The 27,941-nt window shown below is 38.2% G+C and overlaps 1 protein-coding gene across 6 annotated transcripts in view; it reads right to left on the bottom strand.

Moving 5' to 3' along the window:
* Positions 1 to 27,941, bottom strand: part of SLCO1C1 (solute carrier organic anion transporter family member 1C1) — a 68,170-nt gene that overhangs the window by 33,781 nt on the left and 6,448 nt on the right. For 4 of the 6 annotated variants that reach the window (XM_004473229.4, XM_023583029.3, XM_058282867.2 and 1 more), the window contains exons 3-9: positions 26,466 to 26,607; positions 21,366 to 21,498; positions 15,876 to 16,000; positions 12,447 to 12,593; positions 10,178 to 10,276; positions 6,942 to 7,187; positions 5,783 to 5,947 (exon numbers count right to left, since the gene is read on the bottom strand). In XM_004473229.4, coding sequence (XP_004473286.1) covers positions 5,783 to 5,947; positions 6,942 to 7,187; positions 10,178 to 10,276; positions 12,447 to 12,593; positions 15,876 to 16,000; positions 21,366 to 21,498; positions 26,466 to 26,607 — 1,057 coding nt within the window. The remainder of the gene's footprint in view (positions 1 to 5,782; positions 5,948 to 6,941; positions 7,188 to 10,177; positions 10,277 to 12,446; positions 12,594 to 15,875; positions 16,001 to 21,365; positions 21,499 to 26,465; positions 26,608 to 27,941) is intronic. The other 2 variants (XM_071210208.1, XM_071210209.1) reach the window with 1 other exon arrangement.

The following is a 27,941-nucleotide window of genomic DNA, read 5'->3' as shown; positions in this document are numbered from 1 at the left end:
GAGGAACCCTGAGCCCAAGAAGAAGCAGACTCTGGAAATGAGGAACCCAGGAAGCCTGAATCCTCACAGATGTTGGCAGCCATCTTGCTCCAACATGTGAAAATAGACTTTGGTGGGGGAAATAACTTGTGCTTTATGGCCTAGTATCTGTAAGCTCCTACCTCAAATAAATACCCTTTATAAAAACCAACCAATTTCTGGTATTTTGCATTAGCACCCTTTGGCTGAATAATACACTGCCCTAAACAAGATTTATGAGAGATGTGTAAAATGTTTTGAGATGGTCAGAAGGAAAAATTGTAAAACAGCAAAATTGCAATATGAACCCAAAACTTTAATTCCCATGCAGATGCATGGTTGTCGTAGCCATTAAGATGCAATAGTAAAGAGTTAGTAATAATACTTTGAGATGTTTTGAGAGATTTTATTCCAGTGAAATGAAAGTCTGTGTTATCACAAGGACCTTCACAATATTACTCTAATATTGGAAGAAATAACTGTTAAGATCTAAATTTTACAGAGAGAGAAATGCAAGGAACATTTCCTTGGACTTTTCAAACTTATTTAGCCAAGTAGGTACAGACAAAGTAGTAAAACTAGCCTTCTTTTTTGGGCATAATGAAAGTGTTTTTTCTCACAAATTAAGATCATTTTCTATCATCTCATATTTTTAATACATCTCTAATAATTATGGAGCATATCACAGCATAGTTATTAAATTGCTATGCCAACTTAGCAACAAAAAATAATGTTTTCTATTATAAGCACCTTTGCCCAAATAGTTCTTTTAATTTTTCCTTATATTTCTGTGTAAAACTTCCAAGAGTTGAGAATCATAATCATTGGCCTTGATGATATTTGATATATATTTTCAACTAGATACTGACTTAAGAAATACATGCCAAGAAATTAACCAAAAATGACAAAATAATTGCAATATATGTGGGTTAATAAGGAAAAATAAAGATCATTTGCATGCAAGTTAATAGTGATAGAAGTTTAAATAAAAAATTCAGCTGTCCAAATTTCTTTCAGTAAAAATTGCAATGGAAATTTAAAAAAAATCCACATAGTTAATAACTCTTCTTTCCCTTTTCCAGATGTTCTAGAAGGGACCTAAGACTGGCCATTTCCAAAGTATTTGAATAAAGCTACCTCACTCCAGCAAACTAAGCCAAATGACCATGAACATTTTAGGGAGTATAGCAGTTAGTTATGTCTAAGAATTCCAAAAATAGATATTGGATTATGTTTGTAAACTGGTCTGTTCCTTGATTGAATGATGATTAAGCCTTTGATTGGGCCATGTCAGTAGGATGCTGAGTCCCTGCCCCCTTGGTGGGTGGGGACTCACAGAGAAAACTACATGGCAAAGGAGTTAGTTGGAGTTTTAATGCTGGAGCCCTGGGAAGTAAATCCACAGAGAAGCAGACACATGAGGAAAGAGAGAAGGCTCCATGACCATTAGACACCGCAGGGCCCTGGCAAGAGAGACAAACCATTTGCTTGACAGAAGAAGCAGAGCAGCTGAGCGTGGAAAGAAATGAGCCCTGGAAGTAAGATGAGACTTATGCCAGCCTACAGCTGATATTGCAAGAAGCTGGAATCACAGAGACTTTAGAGGAAGAGGAAGCCCAAACCCTGACAGATGTCGACAGCCATCTTGTGGCAACAGACTTTAGTGAGGGAAGTAACTTACGCTTTATGGCCTGGGAACTGTAAACTTCTACCCCAAATACATATCCTTTTATAAAAGCCAACATATTTCTGGTATTTTGCATCAGCACCCCTTTGATTGACTAGTACGGGGAGCAGAAAAACTTGAGAAGACATTTCAGATTTCAAAGAATACATTTTAGTTTAAATTACTTCAAATTTTACTCAAAAGAGATTGTCCTTTTGAAAATAAAATCTAATGCTTCAAAAATCATTTCACTGCATTATTTGTAGCCCCTGACTTTGAAACAGTTTTGGATTTTTTTTCTTTAATATTATTGGTAAAATGAAAGTATATAGCAAGAGAAAAATGATATTTCTAAACTTTAGAAAGAAAGTGGGCAACATCCAGAAGTATGCACAGTAAAATAAGCTTTCATTCTAACAGTTGGTCTTTGAGCATTATCACAATTTTCTGATAATTCTTTCTTCTACCTCACGTCAAATGCCTTCTCTGAACATAAAGGAAAAATGTACCTCTCTCATGTTTTATCACAGAAATGACCATTCTCCCATAGTCCACGGAAAAAAGGAAAAGGAGAGAGAGGAATAGGATGGAAGTGAAAGGAAGAGAGAAAACAGCTAACCTTACTTGAATGATAGCTAGTGCATTTACCAAGTATTTTATATATCTTATTTCATATTTATTTCAACTGAATGAGGAATTTATTTTCACCATTTTCAGATAATCAAAGTAAGTTTAAGGAATGTTGAATAATTTGCCCACTTAGCCTAACTCTACTGATTCCATACTTATTAATGTTCACCAAAATGTACTCAGGAAAGGATCTGAAATGATCTGAAATTATTAGACAATATTTGTCACCTCTCACAAGTGTACTTGGATTATCTAACGACAAGACATGCCAGAAACTATGAAGAATTGGAGTTTTAGGCAACTACTGATGCACGGCTCGAAAAAAATTCTGAAGATGACTTTGTGTGGAGCGCTGAGACCCATCAGAATTTACAGAGAAGGGCCACAGATTAAATGATGTCAATCATCCACAGTTTAAAGGAGAATTGTTAGAGTCTTCTTGCTAGCTTTCCAAAAATAATCATGCCCAGTGGGGGAAACATAATTTAGAGACTTGAAGGAAATGATTTTATTACTATGTCCTAAAGTATCTGTGTATGATCCATATGTATGATATTATATCATTGAATCTCTTCTGTGCGTGAAGTTTCCTAAAAAATAATTTTAAAGGTAAAGGGCATTTCATTTATTTTCTACCCAATAAAGAAATGAGATTACATGTAATCTTTCATTTTCTATTATATGCATCTTCCCTCAAAAAAAAAACCTCTTAATTTTCCTTTTTGAAATAAACGTTTCAATCTGTAATAAAAATTTTGGTATGATTATAATGAGAGCAAAAGTAAATGCCCAACAATGTCTGTTGTGTATGTGTATAATGATGAGAAATAAACATATACTTAAAGATGTGCCCATTCACTGCAGTTCATGGGTAAAAAAACGGTATTTTCATTTTGATCAACGAACCTTGATACGCTCCTTCACATTATATAAAAATTATTTCAAAATGTACTATAACCTAAATATGAAAGATAAAAAATTAAGCCTCTAGTATAAAAATTAGGAGAGTATCTCCAACTGCAAGCAAGACGGTCCCAAGCACCTGCTCCTTGGGATCCAAGCTCTCTCTCAGTCAGAAGCAGAGTGGGCATCAGAAGCAGAGGGGGAAATGCATCCATGGACCAAAGTCGACTTATTAGTATTCTAGCCATGGAAGAATGTGTGTCATTGATATAAAGGCAGTGGTCGCCAGAGGTTCTGAGGGAAGGGAGAGGGAAGAATAGGTATAATCTGGAGCATTTGGGGGACACTGGAATTGAGCTGCATGATATTGCAATGATGGATACAGGTCATTAAACATTTTGTCAAAACTTATAAAATTGTGCAGTGCAAAGTGTAAACCATAATGTAAACTATAGATCATGGTTAGTTGCAATGCTTCAATATATTCATCAACTGTAACAAATGTATCACACTAATGAAAGATGTTGTTAATGGGGGGGGGAATGTGAAAGGAGGGGGGAGGGGTGGGGCATATGGGAATCCTTTATATTTTCGATGTAACATTTTTTTAAATATAAAGAAAAAAGCTACAAAAAAAAATTAAGGAAAACATTTTCATGACCTGGGGGTTTGACAAAGAATTATTAAAACAGGATCAAAATAATACTAATGATAAAGGAAAAGGTTGAAAGTTAGACTTAAAATTAAGAAGCTGACCATTAAGAAAGTGAAAAGTGAAGCTCAAGGCTATGAGAAAATGTTTGTAATACATATATTTAACAATGGACATATCAAGAAAAATATCAAGTACTTCTATAAATTAATAAGGAAAAGGCAGAAAATCCAATAAAGTGGGCAAATGATTTAAACAGAATTAAGAAAAGAGAATGTCAAAGTGCCCAATAAGCCTATGAAAAAGGCTCACTCATTCAGTAACTGCAATATGAAACCACACTGAGACACCTCCACAACCCACCACAATGGTTACAATGAATAGGACTGATGATACCAAGTTGTTAGTGGAGTGAATGGAAATACTGTAGACAGTGTATGATTGTTCTGTAAACCCACAAGTTATGTGATAAAGAAAAAAGAAGCAAATTGTATGTGCCATATTATCGCACTTATCCCGTTGAACTATACACATTTAAGGTTTGGGATTTAGTTGCCTGTAAATTATAGCTCAATACAAACAAATCAAATTAAAGTACAAAATGTCTTTTTTAAACTTTCATTTTCTTCTGTTCTTCTTAAACAACAATATAAAGTATTGATTGGCATGGATGGGTTGTTAAAAGAAAACCTAAAATATTTCCTCAGGTAAACTATTAAATTAATTTGGAAACAATTTATGTTGAAAGTAAAATTTCAGTGGTCTAACCTTAATCTAGAATTTTGGAGAAGAATAGTCCAAACAAAAGTCAATTATATTAGCATCTGCTAAGTGTCCATTAGCCAGGATTGTTAAGGGAAAATTATGTATCTTAAAATAGCTTCAGTTTCTTCTTTCTGAAGTCTCTTTCAGAGATAGGGTGATTTTTCAAAATATTTTATGACAAAAGAGTGATTTTAAACCTTTGGAGTCTTATATCATGAAGGAACACGTCCAAAGAAATAGAATATATTTTATGCTTGAAACAGTGACATTAAATATTTTCATGGACTAACAAAGCTAATCAAACATTTAAAAATTTCCAGTTACTTCTAGGGGGTTGTTCAAGTATTTCTAGATTCTGGTTCCTCTTTTTGTCTTGATGATTTTGTTTGTCCTTGAATATCTCTCATTATTGACTGTATTACTGTGCTAAACACACAGAGCTTTTAAATGACCCAATTGTCAGAAGTCAGAGAAATCTTTCGAGTTGGAGCAAATGCAAACCTGGTTTTCAATGAACAATTTTAAACTGTCTGAATGCCCATTCTGTATGTCTTAGAAACTGTTCAGGTAAAATGGCTAGTCTTAGGAGGTTCTGGCAATACTTGAAAGACAAATATCCAGTATCAGCAATCTCCTAATATAATGTTTGGCTTCTGTGATATCGCTACTTCAAGAACTGCTTTCTCAGTGGGTAAGTATCTTCCTAAAAGGATGTGCCACTGACAGCATAAATATTTTATTCTGTTAGACTTTATCTTACACTTTTTTCTTTATTCCCCGCCCCACCTTGTAGCTTGCTTACTGTCTGCTCTCTGTGTCCATTTGCTGCCTGCTCTTCTGTGCTTTTTTTTTTACTTGTCTCCCTTTTTTTGTTGCGTCACCTTACTGAGTTGGCACTCCGCAGTGTGCAGGCGAGCCTGCCTTCACAAGGAGGCCCCGGGACGTGAACCAGGGCCTCCCATATGGTGGAGGGGAGCTCAACTGCTTGAGCCATAGCCGCTTCCCATTATCTTACACTTTTCAACCTCGTATCTCAAATGCCCTAAAGTACCTTCAGTTCAAATATTGGAAAACTTTCCTTGAGATTACTAAGGTTAACAGGATGCACCTTGTTAATATTGGAAAACCTGAGGGAGAGGTAAGCTTACCTATAACAAAATTGGCCTTGGAGGATGACTGCCCGTACTGCTGCTCAATGTACTTCGGTTTATATGTCACCATGCCGAACAAAGAATTGAACTGAACCGTGCTTGCACACAGGTATAAGAAGTACACCGGGTTTCCCAAAAGGTTCTTCAGTGACGGGACAAAGTCTATAAGACAAAAGGAACATGGAGTCATTAACTAGACAGAGACACTGAACTTAAGACACAATCTTGGCAGCAGGGCTGAAGAGTGGCGAGTGTCCTGTCACAGTTTTCAGGAGCATCCGCGGTATGGGCACGCATGCCCCACTGACATTGGCTGTTGGCACAAATGAAGGCTGAGAGCTGGCTGGGTTCAGATCCAGGCACATGCACACGCTTCTCCAGGAATAAAGTCTGGACCATAGTTTGAGGTCTACACCAGACAGGAACAGATGGCTGTGAATGACGCAGGAGAAAGGCAAAGGGATGAGAAGAGCCCTCCCCACCCAGCCGGGACCAGAGGCTCAGTTTTTTGGGCTGTAGTCTCTAAACTTGGGTCGTGGTCACAGGGAAAGCAACGTGAAAGTTCTGTCCATTGACATATGGACTTTAGTGTAACAGATAAGCTTTAGTATTTTTCGTTCTCCTGGTATGCAGCTGAAAATGTCATGGATTTCTAGAAATGTAAATACTCTTTGGTGAAAAAGGGGCATGGGGTAAAACATTCTTTCTTATGGCCACCTGTTTGCACATGGAGGGAATTCACTGGAGGAACAATCCTGGCCTTTTGCTCCATGCCATGCTCACTCCTTTGATCACGTGGGCACACGCGTTGGCACACATTTCTCAAATGGGCAGAGGTCATGTTAGAAGGCCATAGCTCTTAAAGTTCATTCTTTCCTTCTCTGTCCAACTAGACTGATGCAGGGCACTGCAAGGTCTACACTAAGAGGGGTTAGAGTAGAGATGGCAGCAAGAAAGGGTAAGAAGCCTTCTGGTCATGTTCTTCATTCAGTTTTTCCAGGAATAGACCTAACTTTTTATTCTCCATTTCTGCTTCCTACACGATTTCTCAATTTGTTCTAAATGCACAAGGGAAAGAGAAGTATTATTTATTGACCACCTAAAGTCCAAACAGAAAAACTGAAGGTTCTTCAAAATCAAGGAGAATTCGACTTACCTCTTGCCATGTCTATTATTGTAGCTCTTTCTCCATGGGGTGTTTGGTAGACTGGGTGATCCTCCATGATAAATTTGGATTTCTCAGAGGATGAATTAGAATCCTCGCTGCTTTGGGGTCTTGGGAGAGTCTTTGGTAAACACCAGAAAGGCACAGCTGCAAGAAGACTTATGATTCCTGCTATTAGATAGCCAAGCCACCAGGCACCTACCCACTGGGCATCCTTTGGGGTAATGGTTATGTGGTCTGAAAAACACAGAGGATGGTTAATTAGCATCTGTAGCAAAGGTAATGAAGTGAAATGTGTTTCTCTCTCTCTGTTTTAATCCTAGCACTGGCTCTGTCTCAGCATAAGAAGACCTAGTAATTCATGCATATTATTTTTCTAAACTGAACATTATTATTACCTTATGTGTTAAAGGAAAGAGGGTGCTTATGGAGCACAATGCTTTTGTTATTGTTCCTTGGATTGAAATATAGAATATAAATCCTGGAGGAGGGAAGCAGACTTGGCCCAGTGGTTAGGGCGTCCGTCTACCACATGGGAGGTCCACGGTTCAAACCCCGGGCCTCCTTGACCTGTGTGGAGTTGGCCCATGCGCAGTGCTGATGTGCACAAGGAGTGCCGTGCCATGCAGGGGTGTCCCCCACATAGGGGAGCCCCACGCACAAGGAGTGCACCCCATAAGGAGAGCTGCCCAGCGCAAAAGAAAGTGCAGCCTGCCCAGGAATGGCGCCACACACACAGAGAGCTGACACAGCAAGATGATGCAACAAAAAGAAACACGGATTCCCGGTGCCACTGACAACAATAGAAGCGGACCAAGAAGAACACACAGCAAATAGACACAGAGAACAGACAACTGGGGCAGGGGATGGGAAGGGGAAAGAAATAAATAAAATAAATAAATCTTTAAAAAAAAAATCCTGGAGGAGGCCTGTGATGATTTGGAGCTATGTACCCGAAAAACATGTTCTTGAACATAATCCATTCCTATGAGTGTGAACTCTTGTAAATACAAATTTTGACGAGGTCACTTCAGTGAAGGTATGGTCCCACTGGATCAGGATGGGTCTTGACCCTGTTACAGAAAGCCTTATAGGGAGGGTTACAGTGAGAGAAAAGAGCCAGAGGTTGCAACCAGATGAGACGGAGAGGCCAGAAGGCACATGTGCATTGCAAAGCCAAGGACCAAGGATCACCAGCAGCCAGCCCCAGAACTGCAGGATTCTGGAAGAAAGCATCGCGTTGACTTGGATTTCTCCTAGTCCCAAAACCATGAGCCATTAAATTCCCATTGTTTAAGGCAACCCATTGCATATACTTGTTATAGCAGCCAGGGAATTAAAACGGTTTTTGGTACTGGAAAGTGGGGTGCTGTTTTTGCAAATACCAAAAAAAAAAAAAAAAAATGTGGGAACAGCTCTGGTTGGAACTGGGCAATGAGTAGAGGCTGGAAGAATTGTGAGGTGCTTGATAGAAAAGCCTAGAATGCTCTCAAGAGCCTGTTGGTAGAAACAGGGATGCCAACAGTGCTTCTGATGAGGCCTCGGAAGGAAATGATGAATGTGGAAATGTAGTAACTGGAAGTAAGGTGATCCTTGTTTTAAAGTGGCAGAGAACTTGGCAAAATTGAGTCGTGATGTCAGATGGAAGGCAGAACTTGAAAATGATGAACTTAGGTTTTGAGCTGAGATTTCCAAGATGAGTGTGAAAGTTACAGCCTGGTTTCTCCTTAGGATTTTCAAACTCTGCTCTATGGTGGGGCTACCTAGATCCATGGCAAGAGGAATGCAACCCATGAGGGAAGACTATCAGGACTCCAAATCTCTCATGCCAACCACTCCACACCATCTCCACTTACATCTGATTTATAAATTGAACTTCCCTCTAAGATTTTACTTAAAGAAGAGTTATGCCCTATGTTCTCTGGCCTAAATCTAGTCTAGACCTCTCATCACACTAAATAAGCAGAACATTTTTGTTTAGTGGTGATGAGTAGTACTTCAGAGATATTCTAGTTCTAAAGCAAGATTTTTATTATGTAAATAAAACTTCAGCATCTTATCATATATAAATGCTTTATTTTTGACACTATTTCCCATTTGACTAAAATGGAAGCATTGACAAAGTTTTAAAAATGAAACCAAGCTTTTGTTCTTAATAAGAACCTATGAAACTACCACTATACTTTCCCACTGTCCATGAGAACACAAATAAACACATGTTCCTTGACAAGTAAGTTTAATTCTCACTGCATTATGTTCAGTGAAAGGCTTTTACAAGTTTATCATTGCATGGTAATTGCTTGCCCTTAACAATTTTCCTCTATACCACTCATCGCACCTATATACTCTTATACTACATCAGCCTACAAGACTGGATTTTAAACTTCATGAAGTTGTTCTTTGTGGTTAGAACAGCACCCAGGATAGAGCAGATATAAAATAAATATATACATTTTTTGATGAAGAAATAAAATTTTTGGAATATGTCTTGTAGTTTGGTTAACAAAGAACACTCTAGTGCAAGAGTTTCCCCTCTGTTTCACAACAATAATTTAAAAATGTAAGTCTAGAAATGGCTTTTAGTGCACCTTGTTTTCTGGCTTCTAATTTCTTCATTGGACTTCTTATAAAAACAGATAAATGTAATCTATTTCTAGGGAATACAGCAGTCCAAGAAAGGCAGAAGCTAATTGCTATGGAAAGATCAGGTGCTCTGTTTATTCCCTATATAAGCAATCTCTCAGAAGGAAAACCAATCTCACTATAATAAGCTTCCATTTTTACATTAAAATGTCTACATTAAAAAGGAATTTTAGTTGCCAGGAGACTGTCCATCCTTTGCCTTTCTGACAAGCCCTAAACACATTATTGACTGATGTGACTGAAATAAATGTTGACATACCTGGAACCAACAAAAGTCAACAAGTCATCCCAGTTTTTAGCCTTAACTATGCTGGAATGCATTTAAACTGGAAAGCCAAAAGTAAAAAAGGATATACCTTAATAACCAACCGTGTGTCATCTGTTTCTAAACACCATCTATTTTCCATATTCCATTTATTAATGTATGAGAATGATATCAATAAGTTTTCCATGAGTTATTTCCATTTTATCAAAGGTTACCATCCTGCCATTTTCTAAAAAGGCAATTTGATATTTTCCACATTGACTCCATTAAAGAAACTGCAGTAACTAAAATAAATGAATAAATAAAAATCAACCCTTACCTAGGTTCACAAAGCCAATGTCAACATACAATTTGGCACATAATGAGCCCAAAAGGAAGCCAAAGATTGGTCCTATAATTGCAACCGTCTGCACACACCCTGCAAAGAAAAGAAAAAAGCTGCCGTTTCTTTGCTTTCATAAATTAATGAATTTTTAAACAAGAAATGTGAGATTCAGTTTGCAGATGAAAATATTTCAACTCCTAATTTGTGCATGTTTAATTTGTCAATTTTTTTTTACCTCAGTGAATTAGGAAATAAATCCTTCTCTGCTTTTGGAGAAAAATGAACACCTTTAAGGTATTAATCACTTCTTAGCAAGAAAATAACTCCAAGACTCTGAAGAAGAAAACTATGCTCCCTAGGATTAGATTCCCCAATGATAAAAATAAGAATTATACTGACAAAGACTTTTTATGGTTAAGGGGAAGATTTATTTTGACATTCAGATTGATTCCTTCCACATTAGTGAGAAAGTGCATTCATTCACTGAGAGCTTCTGTGGGGCCGTTGGTAAGAGCAGGACTTATGCAGAGTCCTGGGTGCAGCCAGCAAAAAGGCTCGACTTTGCGGGGGCAGGATAAGGAGCTTTCTGGAACACTTGCAACCAACCGGCCAGCGGCAGCCTTAAAATGGACACAACCAATCCAATGCCCACAGAGAAAATGCGGCATTGGTGTGGGAAGGGTGGCCATGGTGGCTGCTGGGTGTGGGGAATGGGAGGAAGAGATGAGATGTGGAGGCGTTTTGGGGACGTGGAGTTGTACTGGGTGGTGCTTCACGGACAATTATGAGACACTGTAGATCCCCCAGGTCCCACTGGATGGAACGTGGGAGAGTGTGGGCTATGATGTGGACCATTAACTATGAGGTGCAGCGATGCCCAGAGATGTACTTACCAAATGCAACGGATGTGTCATGATGATGGGAGAGAGTGTTGCTGTGGGGGGAGTGGGGGGTGGGGGCGGTGGGGTTGAATGGGACTGCGTATTTTTTGAATGTAATATTTTTTAAAAAATGAATAAAAAAACAAAACAAAACAGGGAGTGGAGCTATGCCTGAATCACATCATGTCTAGTAACCAGCAAGGGAGCTTTACTCTGTGAGAAGTATCTCCCATCTGTCTTTCATTTCACTGCAGAGTTTGCCATTCACGCATTCCTGAGAGAGGACAGGCTAGTTTAAATGATCTAACTTAACAGATATCAGATCCTTTTCAGAACTGAAGACCGGGCAAAGAGAAGAGGACCCGGGCTTCTAGAGAAGAAGGGCAACATCTAGTACCGCCGTGCTTCTTGTGTCTGCTATCTGCCCTTCCGTCCCAGAGTCACTGCCTTGTGCAGATGACGGAGCTCAGGCTCTAGTTCCACTTCCCGATTTCTAGTGCAGTTTTCCATTGGAGCAAGGACCCTGTCCTGAACAGCCTGCTGGGCTTCACCCAGAGCACTCCAGAATTCTGCAGTGCATACCCAGGGCAGAACAATGCAGTGACCCTCAATTAATTTAATTCTTGCCCTGTTGTCCCTGAGAAATCAATAATGATGTGGGAGACAGAGAACAGGTCTTAGTCATCCTGTGTCCCTGGTATCTAGCTTAATTCTAGGACATGAGGCGCTCAAATGCTGCTTAGATGTACCTGACCTTGGAGGTTGCCGTTGCTACATGATTTTGGTTGTTGTGTGCATGTGTGTGTTTTTGAGTGTGGTCTTAGTAGCTGGTCCACCTCTGGGACCTGTTCCAGAGATAGGAAAGCCTCAGGCCTTGCTTCTGTCCTTTCTTTTTTTTTTTTTTTTTTTAACTATTAAACTGCTGTTGAGAAACCTAAATGCCTCATTATCTCCCCCTCATAGGAAAAAGATGCTTTAAATAATCAGGGCTTGTAAAGTGGAAACCAGTTTTAGAGCTCTGGAAACAAATCTGTACAAAAATTTAAAACCTAAATGCTTTAGCAGCAAAATTATCCCAATAAAAAGAACCTCTGAAACCCGAATTCCATGGAGAAGAAGATACTTTTGCAAAATCACATATCTGTGTAGCTGAGCTCACAGTTATTGCCCAGTTTTCTTGTAATCCAGTGTTCTTTCCCAAATGCCACAGGTCTCTCTAACTGATGTTTCTTTATCATTCAAAAGCTAAGTATATAATTTAGAAAGGTGTAAGCTGAAAAAGGAGCTGGAAATTAAGTTTAAAACCTTCCACACCCATGTTAGAATTAAATTGAGAAAGCCAGGTACCCTGCTTCCCAGAAGAGGAGTGAGATGCAAATTACCAATATAAAAAGCTGCGTTGTCTTCATTGGCAAAATCATCAAGGTAGGCGATGCCGAGCGGCTGAATGGGGGTTTCTCCTATTCCACGTAGAAGATTCCCCAGGAAAACATAGACCCACATGGAGGAGCTGGCATCCAGTTCACATTCTTAAAAGCAAAGCAAACAAGGCGATTGAAATTAGATCACTTATCAAAGTTAAATATTTATTCTGGATTTCTACAATTTGTCCTAAAATTGGATTAGAGTACCGAAGTGAAATTTGTAATAGACACAATGTAATACAATAGCAGTGCGGGCAAGATAGGAAAATAAACAGTCACTTTGCTATTTTAGGCAGAGTCAATGTCCTGGGGACTTTGACCAAGGCTCTCGCTATCAATTCTTGTTCTCCTTCCTTTTACTTCACATTCTTTCTCCTCTTTTTATTTCATACCTACATCAAGCTCTTTGGATTCCTTCACTCCAACAACTTTCAATATCCTGTGTGGGATATAACAAACAATTTTGAACAAAGGCTTTTCTTGTCTTGGTTTTTAAACTTTTCTGCTTTTCAGCAGAGAGACAAAAAATTATATTGCTGGCTCAGTTCCATCTGAAAGTCAATATTTTATGTGGTTGATGCTCCAACATTGGAGAGTACTGCCTACTGTTACATTTGGTTGATAGTGAGTATCCATGTTTTTGGGCTCTGGAAACAGTCATACAGAATTTTAAATACTATATGCTTTAGCAGTAGAACTGTTCCCAATAACAAGAAACTTCTACAGTATTTCTAGAGTAAAATCCAAAGTTATCAATTTTAAATGCTTTCACAAAAATCCTGTCTTAATATGATCATGCAAAGTAGGATAATTATTTCCACATCATAAATGAAATACATCTTCAACAAAAGTAGTCGTTTTAATAAAAGTGATACCATTAATGAGCTCCAGCAATCGCCACTTCTGAATATTCCCTCTGTGCCAGGCATTAGACTAAGGGGTTTTAGGCATTATTTGAGTGAATCCTTCCAACGATCCTTTGAGGTAGGAATTATTTTAACCTATAATAACCCTTAAAGTAATTTTTGAAGGTAAAGTATGGGCATGTGAAGAACTGGGATGGACACCTTTGGGCAGGTGAATCAGGCTGTGTAATGGAAAATATTACTAAGGCATCACAGTGGTGTTAGTCCTTCTGCCTCTTCTAGAAATATGGCCATGTGACCAGGGATTTGTCATGTCTTCTCTGAGTTTCTATTCCTCTAAAAATATGATGTAAATTCCTCTTCCAGAAACTGGCTCTAATGTTAATTTCAGCCCTAGTATTTGTATGATTCTAAGAGGCTGGTTGATAGGTAAGTATTGAGGTAGGTGAGTACAGAAAACTTATATTCCAATACAGTAACCACTAGCCACATGAGATTATTAAATTTAAATTAAAATTCAATAACATTAAAAATTCAGTTGCTCAACTACATTAGCCACATTTCAAATCCTCAACAGTCCAATATGGCTACCATATTGGATGGCACAGATGGAGGAGGATGTGTCTACTGTCACAGAAAGTTCTATTGGATAGAACTGCTCTAGAGGGAAATGTGGCTTCCATGTGTAGCATGTTTGAGAAGAGTCCTATATTCATCGCCACTACCATCTTTAGAAAGAGTCCTGTGTCCACTATTTACAAAGAAAAGGAATTTAGGGATTGAACTTAACCTAAAGGAAATAGATTTGGGTTGCGAGTCTGATGCTCTGTATCTATCTTAATAAACTGTCCTTTTACATTAAATCATTTTAAATTCCCTGCCTTTAGATCCTATGTTTTTCTTTTTTGCATTAAAGGCTTAAATATTTCCTAACGGGTTGTACCATCATTCACATCATGTCTCTTCCCTGATTATCAAATATAAAACATCTTCAATGACTACATATTATATAGGGAAAAAAGTTTGAGGTCTTCAGTTCACTCCTTGCGCCTTTATCTAGACCTAAATTAAATTTACTGCTCGTTATATTCCTACCTAATGAGATTTTTACTCTAGCCCACTGACTTATATATGTCCTACTGAATATATCTATAACCTTCTTTCCTGCTCTCTTCTTCTCCTGGCATGCTTTTCTTCATTTATGTAGTAGGAAAGGATAAAGCTTTTATATTTTTATATCTTCCCTTCCCCCTCCCCCACATTTTCTAATTCCTTTTAATCCTTTGACCCCTCCCTTCATTCAAACATTCAGCCCGTCCATACTCCTTGGCCAGGGGAAAGACATCTCAACAGAAAGGGTACATGAGGAGTTTAGGGAAATGAAAAAGTCTTATGGTTTAGATCAAATATTTGGATGGGTAGGAAGTATATAAAGGAAAGGCTTCACACTGCCTATATTATATCATTCTCTGGAATACGGAGTAAGAATAAAGGGAAAGGGTGTTGAGTATAAGGACGCTGCAGGGCTGTGGGCAGAGGGGCTGCAGTCTCTGCCTGTTCAGAGTCCTAGAGACATGGCAAACACCTGCAGATTGATTTTTGGATTCCATAAACTAGGACTCCCATGTTGACCAGGTTAGAGTCCAGGGAGGTAGTCAGTCCTCAGAGAGGAAATGGCTGCACAGGACAGCTAAGCGTCATTGCCCTTGGCTCCTCACAGGGTTTTGCATGTTTAACTTGATGCAGACGAGATGATTCCCATGTTCCCAGGACTGGCTCAGACACAGTATTTTGCTATACGATATGTGTCAGCCGTACATAATTCTAGACATTCTGGCAAAATTCCCTGCATCCCAGCTTGTTATGGATTGTGGAATTATTTTCATGTTTCCAAGATCAGAGACGGAGGCTGTATTAAGAGGATGGGAAGATGGGCGTAAGATGACTACATGTTAAATATGTGACCAAGCACTGTCGCCAGAAGGCTTTTAGACATCTAAGTTGATGGGGACTGATAACACCAAGAGCCCTCCCCCCACTATGTCCCCACTCCCCTTGCTATTACGTAAGCTTCCTGGAATGTAAGCGACCTCTGGGAAAGTAATGAGAGTTGGGACAAATTGTTTGAGATTAAGTTTTTGCCATTCTGGTGGAAAGGGGCCAAACAGAAATTAAACAGCTATGGGAAAAATAATATTTCTTTCCTATCTGAGTAAGGGACTGGGATCTAGCCTAATTTTACCCTATTTTCAAGGCTTGCCATTTTTGGAACCACTGGATACTTTTCCCAAATCACTATGATTAATGCTCTTTTTTCCATTAAATTTGATTGTGATTATTCTTAGGGTCTCATCATATATTACCTTATGTACTAGGAATTTTTATGGCACTGTAATAGTATTTCAATTTAAGTAGTAAAAATTTGAGAGAGAAAACTTGTAGATAGAATTTTTCCATACTGAAGCACATAGTCTAAGAAAATGTTGCTTAGTCAAAGAAAGTAAAGTATACATCGTCTTACCATTATTTATTTGGAATTGTGATTTTTCTGTGACTGTAATTGGTAATTGACTGTTTGACTCCAGGAGACATGGAGAGATACTCAGAGTGGAATTGGAGAAAGGAGAATACCTCTCATATTTGTACCTATATAAAAAGAAAGCTTTCTTTAATATGTCTCATTGACTAAAATATTAAGTGTATTCAATGCTAAAAATATTATATTTATGCTGCACATTACATTACAGTATCTGTTTGGCTATCCCTGAATTGGACATAAAAACAAAAACGTATTCAACAACCAAGTTTGCTGAAGTGGCAGCCAGAAGATCTGGTTCATAGGTCTTACACCACAACTGACAGGTCCATTACCCAGTGCAGTGAAAGAAAATAAAAGTAAGAATTATTTATAGAGGTTCATTTTAATATAAAATAATCAATCATCTACCTCCTTGATAAAAAAGTATCCAACACATGATAAAACCATGATTATGTCTGAGACAAAGGAAAAGAAATAGTTTAAATTATGGCCCTTAGCACACTGCATTTAGAGTTGTAAATTCAGTAGAACTACAGCAAGGCTATTGCTGGAGAATGCACAGTGATGCTTAGGCTTTATCAACTCTTCCTCCAGACTGTATCCTGACTTTTCTTTTAGTTCATCAATCTGGCTCCAAGGCATCATTTCTAATTCTACCCTTTCCCTCTCTATAAGATTATGTTGGAAGTTGGGTTGAAGAAACAAAGCTTACTGGTGAGATTGAGGTGATTCTGTCTACAATCCCCCAGCTCCATACTTACACTCCAGTATCCTTCATGAAGGTACAAATGGAACATCCTCCAGGAAAGAGGTAAGGCCATCACATCATCATCTCAATTTTCAATGTGCTTGGGCACTAACTATGTAACTAAAGGCTAATCATCATAGAAATGTATTTGAAATAACGTAAGAACCGGGTCTTCAACATGGTAAGGAAAAGATGTTTTGGGTTACTCAAATGACATTTGATAAATGGGCTACCTCTATCAGTGTTCCCTAATTGAGGCTTCGCTGGGTCCAGGAACTCATTGCAAAGCAAGAACATTTTTGCGTGCGTGTTTATATGTGAATGTTTATGGGAAGAGCTTTCATGAAGGTATCAAATAGTGCCCTGACCAAATGGGTTAAAAATGTAATAACTATTTTTCAAATTATTAGCTATGTAGGAGTATATTTTGCATGAAATCATGGGCTAGATATTTTTCCTTCCTTAATAATCATGGAGTTACCACAGGGTATTGTGTTGCCTCATAGTTATCAAAGGGATGGTTAATAGTGATTACGCAGTGTTTTGAGAATTTTTAATTGTTTGAGCTTTCTTGATTCAATCTATCCATAGTTAACTGTTAAAAGCATAATCATTATTTAGATTTTGAATAAATGGAATTTTACGTTAAGTGCCACCGTTGTCACTAATTACTCTCTAGGACACTCAGGAAAAAAACAATGAAAACTTTTTAAGTTTTCAATTCTCTTAGCTGTAAAATGAAGGCTATGAATATTGAGTGGCTGTTTAGGTACTGTTGGAAAAGAAGACAAAGAAGTAATTAAACAGGGAGCCAGGGGTACATAAGTTTTTAAATCAGGTGCTTTAGTTCTGACCTGGATTCAGATTTTGACACAATCTTGAGTCTGATGCATGAAATTCTACGGTAACCTCCTAATTCATCAATTGGTCTCCCTACTTCCCAACTTGCTCCACCATGGTCAATTTTCCAAGCAGTTATCAGCGTGATTCTTTAAAGAATATAAGTCAGACAAGGCCATTCTGCTCAAAACCCTCTACTGACCTCCCTTCTCATTCAGAGAAGAAGTGCAAGTCTTGGAGTTGTTAACAACCTTACTACTCCAAGGGTGGTCTGTAGCCTGCTCCAGAGCTAAGGAACCTAAATCTGCCTTTTACCAAGTTCCTAGGTGATTTAAATGTTCATCAAGGTTTGGGGGAAAGCTTGGCATCTTTTCTCACGCCTTTTACTTTCTGGATTTGGTCTCATGCTTTCTCCTTGCTCATTCCACTTTAGCCACACGGGCTTCCTCGCTGTTTGTCCACATGTCAGGCTCTCTTCTGATGCAGGAATGAGTGTTCACTGTTCATTAGCCTCTTCCCCAGACACCTGCCTGACTTTATGCTTCATCTCTTTTCCCAAATTCCATCCTCTCAGTGAATCCTTCCTTGACTACTCTACTTTTTTATTTTATTTTTTTTTAAAGATTTATTTATTTATTTATTTCTCTCCCCAACCCTGGCTGTCTGTTCTCTGTGTCCATTTGCTGCGTCTTCTTTGTCCCTTCTGTTGTTGTCAGCAGCACTGGAATCTGCGTCTCTTTTTGTTGCATCATCTTGTTGTGTCAGCTCTCCCTGTGTGCAGCGCCATTCTTGGGCAGGCTGCACTTCCTTTCGTGCTGGGCAGCTCTCCTTATGGGATGCACTCCTTGTGTGTGGGGCTCCCTTACGCGGGGGACACCCCTGTGTGGCAGGGCACTCCTTGCGTGCATCAGCACTGCACATGGGCCAGCTCCACATGGGTCAAGGAGGCCCGGGGTTTGAACCATGGACCTCCCATGTGGTAGATGGATGCCCTAACCACTGGGCCAAGTCCGCCACCTACCCTACTTTAAATGGCAAATCCACACACATACTCATACCCTTGCTAGTACATGCTTTTTCATAGCACTTATCATCATTTATCATGAGATCCATGAGGGCAGAGATTTTTTTCTGTTTTGAGCACTACTCTATCTTCAGTACCTAAATTAATGATCAGTGCATGTTTGTTAAATATATGAATGAGATGAACTAACACCCATTAAAAAAAGCTGAACACAGTCTATTGGGTAAGCCATCAGGAATTTATATCCATGATTATTATATTTTTAGGTTTTGTTGGACACCGAAGGTATTTCTGCTAGGGAGTCATCTTTTGGGAACAAAAATTCCATTTGGAAATCTACCTAATGAGTAACTGGTGCTGTGAAAGTTTGAGAAGTTGTAATGCTTCTTTTTAGTTGTAATGATCCCTCAGGTTTCACGGAGGAAGGAATCATGGAACACATATGTGTGTATGTGTTTTATTACCTGGCACGTCACTAGGCACGTGGGAAATGGATACGTATATCCTTCAACATACAAAAGGAGGTGGTAGATGAGAAACTGAGTCGTTGTCCCTTGGCTATCCTTTGTCAGCACTAGCCTGTTACCTTTCTCTTAGAAACATTTCTGTCTCTTATTTTTCTTGTACTAGTATTTTAGATTTATCATTAACTTAATAAAGTTTTTACTCTGAATGCAAAATCTTTAATATAAAACCATTGCTTAAAATTAAATAAATTAGTTAGCTAGAAGTGATTGATAACAACACACAATAATGGTACAGCTACATTATCGTATTTAACATTTGCAACAAACTTACGAGCGAGGTATTATTTTTATGGCTTCTATAAGATGCAGGAACCAAGGCCAAAAAGGTGAAGTGACATGCCCAAGGTCACAAGAAAAATTAGGGATCTACAGCAGAGTGGGAGTGAAGGGTTTATCTCATTTAAAACCACTTTCAAAGATTCAAACTCATTTTAGTGGAGGAATTTTTTTTAGCTCCCAAGTAAACGGTTCCATATAGGCCGATGAATAAAGCAGATACCAGGGCACAGCAGTGGCTCAAGCAGGGGCTAGGTCCCTGCAGACCCACTTCCTTTGCCTTCTCCTTTGCCACTGGCCCCATATGATGGAACCTCAATTTCACAAAGAAACTTCCATCCTAGGAAAGGAGGCAAGAGAGGTGTGGAAAGAGCAGGCCCAAGTCCCAAAGGTGGCTCCCACTTAAAAATAAGGGACCAGGGAGACCATCCAAAAGGGTAGGAAAACTCCCACTGGGTGAGGTCTGGGCCTACCTTTATCAACTGGCCAAGGGGATAGAAATCTGACTCTGCTTATATGAATTATCCAGGAACCCCAGAAAAAGTTTAGGCTAGATCACTGTAAGTTTCTCCAGTTCTAAAACATGTTGACGCAATAATCTAAGGTGGGCAAGAATCAAAGAATCACTTGATAAATAATTTTCTAAAAAAAAATTTCTTGCCTCGAGACCTCTTGGTGTCCTATTTCTCAATTTGCAGTAGGTATTTAGTATGGATGTGCCTAAAGGAGCCTGGCTGAGACGTTAGAAGGTCTGGTTTAGGGTCAGTGCCGTGTTTACATGGCACTGAACCTTGAGAAAGTCACCAGACTCTCCAAGTCATGATCTTTAGCTCTAAATTTTTTTTAAAAGAGATAAACTGTGTTCTCCTAACCACAGGTTGTTGTGAGAATGGAATACTGTAACAAAGGTGAAAACAATTGGAACTACTAAAGTTATATGCAAGTAAAGCACAAACAAAATTACCAAGAGTAGATTTTAAGGATATAGGATATAAACATCCCAGTTCGATTGAGAAGAATCTGCAAGACACTTTTCGGACATCAAAAAATTATTTGAGTTCATAATATACCTCTGAAGCAATTATCTGCTAGCCCACTATTCCATGATATGGCATTTATTATCTGCAGCATCTATTCATTATCTGATTTGACACCCATTTGGTATTTACCACATGATGTATTAATTAATTTCTTTATATTTATCCATTTTGCCTCCACAGCGTAGTTAAAATATTTGAATCAAAACATGTTTAGTATCTCCATCGTCCATGTGGAATCTAAGCCCCCTCTTGATATAGAGAGGGAGTGGACATAACCATCCCAGGGTCCACAGGATGGAGGAATAGAGTGTGGATTAGAGTGGCCATACTGATATTCTACTATGGAACTATTGTGATTAGTAATGGAAGAAATTGTAGCATCGATGTGGAGAAAGTGGCCACGGTAGCTGCTGAGGGTAGGGAGATGGAAGAAGAGATATGATGTGGGGGCATTTTTAGGACTTGGAGTTGTCCTGGGTGGTACTGCAGGGACGGATGCTGGACATTGTATGTCCTGCCATGGCCCACTGGGTGGACTGGGAGAAAGTGTAAACTACAATGTAAACCATTATCCACGTGGTGCAGCAGTGCTCCAAAACGTATTCACCAAATGCAATGAATGTGCCACGATGATGAGAGGTTGTTGATGTGGGAGGAGTGGGGTCAGGGGGGTGGGGGTATATGGGGACCTCATATTTTTTGAATGTAACATTTAAAAAAAATAAAGAAGGGACAAAAAACATGTTTAGTATAAAATTTCTTTTGAATCTTGTTGATATAATGCAATTCTTGTCACATGGTATTATATCAAGAAATATTTTTTTGCAGGTTGAAAAGTCACAAGTAAAACTCTAAAAGTATTTGGGAATTTTGTTCAAAGAGGATGTAATAAAAATAAGACATGCAATTACTAAGTCGTGTTATTTTCTTAAATGTAAGTAATTAATTGTAATAATAAAAAAAGGAAAACTGCAGCTGTTAGCTGAGGCAGGACAAAGATGACTGCTGTGGACTTACTGCTCCATGAAGAAGTGAGGCGCTGCGATGAGCAAGGTTCCAGCTCCCATGATGACGCACCCCGCTCCAATGAGTCTTGGTCTGTGAAGTTTGGCTCCAAAGTAGCTAACAAAGGTTATGACTAAGAGATTTCCTTCGGAGGAAAGAATAACGTACTCGTAAGTGAGAGCACCTAGAAAAAGGTAATCAGCATAATTCTAGAACTAAATGACTATAACGAAGGGAACAAATAACTATAGTATTTTTACTTTGCTATTGCTTCTTCATTCATTCAAGTATTCTATTAAAATTTCTATTAAAGTTTCCCAATTGCTCTTGAAAAATCCATGATATAATCTCTCGATAGATAATATTTCCTGTAGACAAAGTAAAATAAACATGATTGCATCTCACTTTAAATGAAATCAAACTATAAAACTAATCTTTACACAAAAGACACTTTACAAGTTTTTAATATTTTAACAGATAGATCAGAGTCAATAGAAACACCTCGATGTCTTCATGGATACATCAATTAAATAACATCAGTGTATATCTATACTACAAGTGTTTACGAAAGAAATAATTCTTCACAAAATATATTAATTTCTTTTATAAAAACACTGTTTTTTGAAGGTGGAAATTACACCTTTTAAAAATGTCTGTAGTGAAGCATACAGCAGATTCTTTTTAGTTGATAACAATAACCCACTGAACATGCTTTAGGACAGATGTTCTCAAGCTTTGATGTGCATAAAAATTACTGGAAGGGGATGGTGGGGGAAATGGCAGATTGTTAAAAATGCAGATTCTTGGCAACTCCCAACAGTTTCTGATTCCATGAAGCTGGGTGCTAGTTCAAGTGAGTTGGTAGAGATGGTTCCTGGAACATGCTTTGATAATCACTGTTTAGGTCCTTAGATTTCAAGGGCCTTTAAAGTCTTACCCATTTTCATTTGGGATATTAGCTTTTAAGAAGTGCAATGCTAGACCAAGTAAGAATTTAGCAATTCCTTAGCAATTGATTGTGATAGCTGATGGGTGGCTTTGCTTTGAAGTTCTCCTGATGTTTTCAATTTTCTAGCAAGAGTGGATTTCCTTCCATCTGTAAGTAATCATTTAATTTACTGCTGTTTAGTTAAATTGCCAGATTCAGTCAATTGCAGGAAGAGCAGTAATTTTTATAGCCTCGACTACAGTCATAACGATAGTGAGAGAAGCAGCTTGCACAGTACTTCAAGACTTTATGGCTCCAGGAAGAATTAAGTTCTTTTTAATTTTCATACTTAAAAACCTTAATTACAGCTGTGATTTCCCATTGACAATTAAGTATTTAGTAGAAGAAATCTGTGTCACATTATATTGATAATTATTACTACACTTATGTTAATGTATCACAGCACAGTCAACTAAAGTGAAAGCTGACTTTCAATTCATATGCAATATCCCCTACCCGCACCCCAACCAACACTTCCACGATGAAGGATTCACATCCACTGGGCTGTTTCTGTGTTCCAAGAGTGTGTGTTCTAAATACCAGATGACACCTCTTCAGCTTCTATGAGATCAAGAGAACAGGTTTCATTTCTTTTACTTGGTATCCTTCCTGAGGCCTCAGGAAATTTACAAAATAAATATTGGCAAATAATCTTTTAAAAATAAATTGGGTATCAAAATTCTCCCTTGCCTAAGGTTGCTAACTCTGAAAAAGACAAGGTACAGAGAGTTTTACAAATAGGTTTTACCAAATTTTCAAGTAACCAACATTCTTACACTCCCTCTCTTCTTCCCTTTCTGTTCTGTACTATTTAAGATAACAGAACAAGAGGGAAAGCTACCCAACTCATCAGTATACTTTACAAGACAAAAATCCTTTGAAAACAAAACTGGACCAGGACAGTGCAAGAAAAGACGATTAGACACCAAGTTTAATTATGAAGATAGATGTGAAAAATCCCAAATAAAATGGCAAACTGAATAGAATGGTGTACAAAATAAACACAGCTTGGCCAAATACAGTTTATTCTGGAACTGCAAAAGAATCACCAAAAAATAAAAATAAAAAAAATAAAAACCTCATAATGAAATTACTGAATTAACTGACGGAAGGAGAAAAGTTCCATGGTTATCTTGATCTAGAAAAAGCATTCAATGAAATTAACCATTCATTTATATTAAAAGAAAAAGTCTGAATAAACTGTGTTTGTCGGAGAGCTTTAACATTTTTAAATGTGTCTATTAATATCAAAACCACAGAGCAAAATATTTCTTAATGGTGAAATTTTAAAAATATTTCCATTAATGTAAGGTATGAGAAAAAGATGCCCACTGTCACTGTTTCTATTCAACAATGTACTGAGGCCAATGCAATAAGGAAAGAACAAAAAATAAGAGCCAATAATTGGAAATAGAGATGCAAAACTATCTTCTGTTTCAGGCCACAAAACTGTCTACTCAGAAAACCAGCACCAGAATGCTACAAAGTCTAGGATAAAACATGGCCTATAGAGGCCTTGATTTTGGACTTCTAGCTTCCTCAACATTGAGACAATATATTCTCATTGTTTAAGCCAAACCATTATATGGTATTTGTCATAGCAGCCCTGGAAAACTAATACAGAGGTATTACAAATAATTGAACCAAGTATATATGCAATATATGGTGATGGAGCAATAGGTTATAAAACTATAAAGAGATTAGCTATCTTACATGGTACAAAAAAATCTATTTCAAGTTGATTAAATGCTTAAATATAAAAAGCAAAACTTTTAAGTATTTAGAAGGAAATGCATAGGGAAATATTTGAAGTGAAGTATTATTATCTGGAAAACATTAGTAGATCATGATATAGAGAATATTTCATTTTCTTGGTGACTTTCTGTAGGTTGTTGGAAAAAGTCTCTCTTATGAAAAAATACTTTACTTAGGGGAAAGGCTGAGTTTCTAGAGTGTGGCATTAGATAATGATGCCAAGAGATTCAAAGGATAAAGGAAACTAGTCAGTAAAATAGAACTGAGAGCTGGAGGGTGGGAATGAATACAGAATTATAGAAGGAGGGAATGTAGAGAGAAACAAGTGGATAAGTAAATTGAGACTTATGGTCAGAAAACTAGGTTTTCTGGAAATCTATGTATTGTAAATAGCTACAGCAAACCTGTGATGTATTTGGAATAAAGGTTTGCAATGGAAGTAGGATTACCTCCAGCCATTTTAAAGCATCTGAACCAAAAATAATTTTTATCCTTAAAATGGTCTGGAGGGATTAATATGAATTTGGATTCAGTGTCCTCTCTCACTTCCCATTTCCTATAAAAAGTTAGTACTCTATCCAATACACCTTCTTTCTTTTCCTCTCTGTGGAGTTGCATCACTTTTCTCATTTGTGTTTATTTCCATATAAGTCCTCTGTTCTATCCACACCTGTTGCCTCTTTGTACTTATTTCCTTTCATGATGCAGTTTGTCACCCTTATCTTAACTTCCCATGACTCCTCATTCAATTCAAGCTTTAGGTAGGGAAGATACCGTGAAATAAATCAGCTATCTAGGTCTATCTATGGAGTGTATTTAATTATTTATTTTTTGACATCTTTTTTAAAAAATTTCTTCACTCCCCTCCTCCCATTGTCTGCTCTCGGTGTCCATTCACTGTGTGTTCTTCTGTGTCCACTTGCATTCTGGTGAGCGGCACCGAGAACCTGTGTCTATTTTTTGTCGCATCATCTTGCTGTGTCAGTTCTCCGTGTGTGTGCGGTGCCACTCCTGGGCAGCCTGCACTTTTTTCGTGCAGGACAGCTTTCCTTACAGGGTACACTCCTTGCTCATGGGGTTCCCCTAATGCAGGGGACACTCCTGCATGGCACAGCACTCCTTGCATGCAACAGCACTGCAAGTGGGCCAGCTCACCACACAGGTCAGGAGGCCCTGGGTTTGAACCCTGGACCTCCCATGTGGTAGGCAGATGGATGCTCTATCAGTTGAGCCAAATCTGCCTCCCTATCTATGGGGTTTAAACAAGTGAGTGAAGTGGTAAAATGTTTTAGAACTTGCTATGCCAAGTGGCAACCGCTGACTAATAGTCTCAGGATCACCTGGGATCTTGTTAGAAACACAGAATTGTATTCCCTTACTTGTAGAATCGGCACCTGCATTTTAACAAGATGTTCTGTCATTTGTATATACATTAAAGTTTGCTTAGCACAGAATTTAGAAAGCTCATTCTGATAGGATAATAAAAGATGAATTTGGAAAATAAGAGCTCAAAATCTATGTTAATTCTTTTGATTCTTTCTGTGATACTCTGAGTATGAATTAAAAAATTATGAACAGTTGAAAGATATCCCTTCACTCTTCTGAAATTTTATTAGGTAAAACTGGAACTGGAGCAGTTAGAAATTTTACTATGCATCTATTTGATTCCCAACAGATGGAAAGCACCACAGAGGGTGCTCTTTTGTGCCCTTCAGTTTATCAATTTAGGGAGCAGAATAACTGAGATTATGCTCTCTAAAGTACTTCCAAAACACTGACTATAATCATTTGATCTTTTCAAGTTCCAAAAGGGAAATTATAGTCAATTGCGAACCAAAGACAAAATTGGGAGCAGAATTTTAATCGTTTTCAATGATCTAGTGCTCTTGTTAATAGAATTCCTTTTCTTTTTAGGATACGGGAAAGAAAATTCCTTTTATGGTTTAACTTCTTAAGTTACTGCAATAACTTTTTGTAGACTCCATCTGGATTCTCCCAAATTTCTAAAATTGAATCACAGGGTATCCAGGATATGTCACTATTCTGTAAAGAGACTTCCCCCATACGTCTAACTATAAATACCCATCAGCACCTCGCCCTCTCCTCCAGGAAAATCTCACTCCACTTGGGACCTCTGCATTACATGTTTCGCTCTAGTGAACACCTGGGGCAGGAAACTTATTCTTGTTTGCCCTGAGAGGACAACCTGCCTTGACTGGAGCATAAGGTCATGGCAAATTCGGTGCAAGCAAAAATTTTCTAAATAGATTTGGATTCCAAAAGAGAACAGAATGCCAATGAGGATGTCATTTAGCCATGCTTAGGAGACCTTGGATTTAAAAATAAAGCCAAGCATCTACAATACCTACCAATTTCAAAACTACCATCAATAACTCCCACCAATGAAGAAGGGATATCAAATCTTCTCTCTATCTGCGTGATGGTGCTCTTGAGATAGCCTTCCGCCAATGCTTTGGCAAAGTAAACGAAAGACAGTGCTCCAAGAAACACCTGGAAAAGACAAGCCACACTTAGTCTGACACTAGCTGGACACACCATTGGAGACTTACTAAATCAACTGGCAAACAACACTAATGCATAAAACACTAATGTATGACATCAAGCTTGTTATCACTGAAGGTTAAGTTTAAGCACTTTTACAGCCTTCCTTTTAGCCTCAGCTCCAACAGACTTCTTGATATTATTTATGAGTTCCAAACAGAGATATAGGTTATGTTTGTAAACTGGTCTGTTCCTCCAGCATGATACTCTTTATTGATTTAAATTCAAAGGCTTTACATTTACTTGATGAAATCAAGACGAGGGCTTTGATTCGACCATGTCGTTAAGGCATGCACAATTGAGTTCCCAACCCCTTGGTGGGCTATATAAACAGACAATCAAGGAAAACACAGAAGCAGATACGAGAAAAGAGAGAGAGTTCCATAGACACAGAGGACAACTTTGATCCTGTGGCCTCGGCGAAAGAAGGGTCATTCGCCTGATATTTTGCAGCTGAAGGAAACAGAGCAGCTGAACCCTATGTCAGCCGAAAGCTGAGATTGGAAGGAGCTGGGCCCACGGAGCCTTAAGAAAAAGGAGGAAGGCTGAACCTTCATAGACACAGCCCACCATTTTGCTTCAACAGGTGACACCAGACTTTGGGTCAGACAAGGTACCTCATATGGTACCTTGAGTTGGACTCTTAAGGGCCTTGTAACTGTAAGCTTTCACCCCAAATAAATACCTTTTATAAAAGCCAACAGAGTTCTGGTACTTTGCATCCGTCCCCCTTTGGCTAACTAACACAACTCCCAAAAGTTCAAATTCTCATGGAAATAGATTTTTCATTCAAAACGTGAAGAGAATTCTTTTGACTTTCTTTCATTTTTTTCTCCCCTCCAATTATTCCTTGTCCAGAAGAGGATATTCAAAGGAGCATTGCTTTGAAAAGAAGATGCAGTGAGGCAAAGAAGAAGGAGCCTTTCATAGGTAAGAAAATAAAACTACTGACAACCGTATGTCAAACACTTAGCATCTCATAATAGCCCAACACTCATGATTCCGTGTTTCCCAGTGACGGTGTGTGTACTAGCAGCAGAGAACATAATTCACTGAAAAAGTAGAACTACTATTCCTCATGCTGAAATTCATATTCAAGTTAAAGTCAAATTCAAATTCTTATTCAATGCAAAACACTTCTTTCATACCTGGCTTATGTCTTTTATGAGACCTTGATCTGTGATAAAGTAGCCATAAGACAGCCTAGTATTTATATGAAAAAAACACATAATAATTCGTTGAGTGAATGTTTGGCGTAAAGAAAGAACAGGAGCTTGGAGGCA

The sequence above is a fragment of the Dasypus novemcinctus genome, chromosome 20 (genome assembly GCF_030445035.2).
Source record: "Dasypus novemcinctus isolate mDasNov1 chromosome 20, mDasNov1.1.hap2, whole genome shotgun sequence".
NCBI classification, from domain to species: Eukaryota; Metazoa; Chordata; class Mammalia; order Cingulata; family Dasypodidae; genus Dasypus; species Dasypus novemcinctus.
This window is presented reverse-complemented; position numbering and strand designations above follow the sequence as displayed.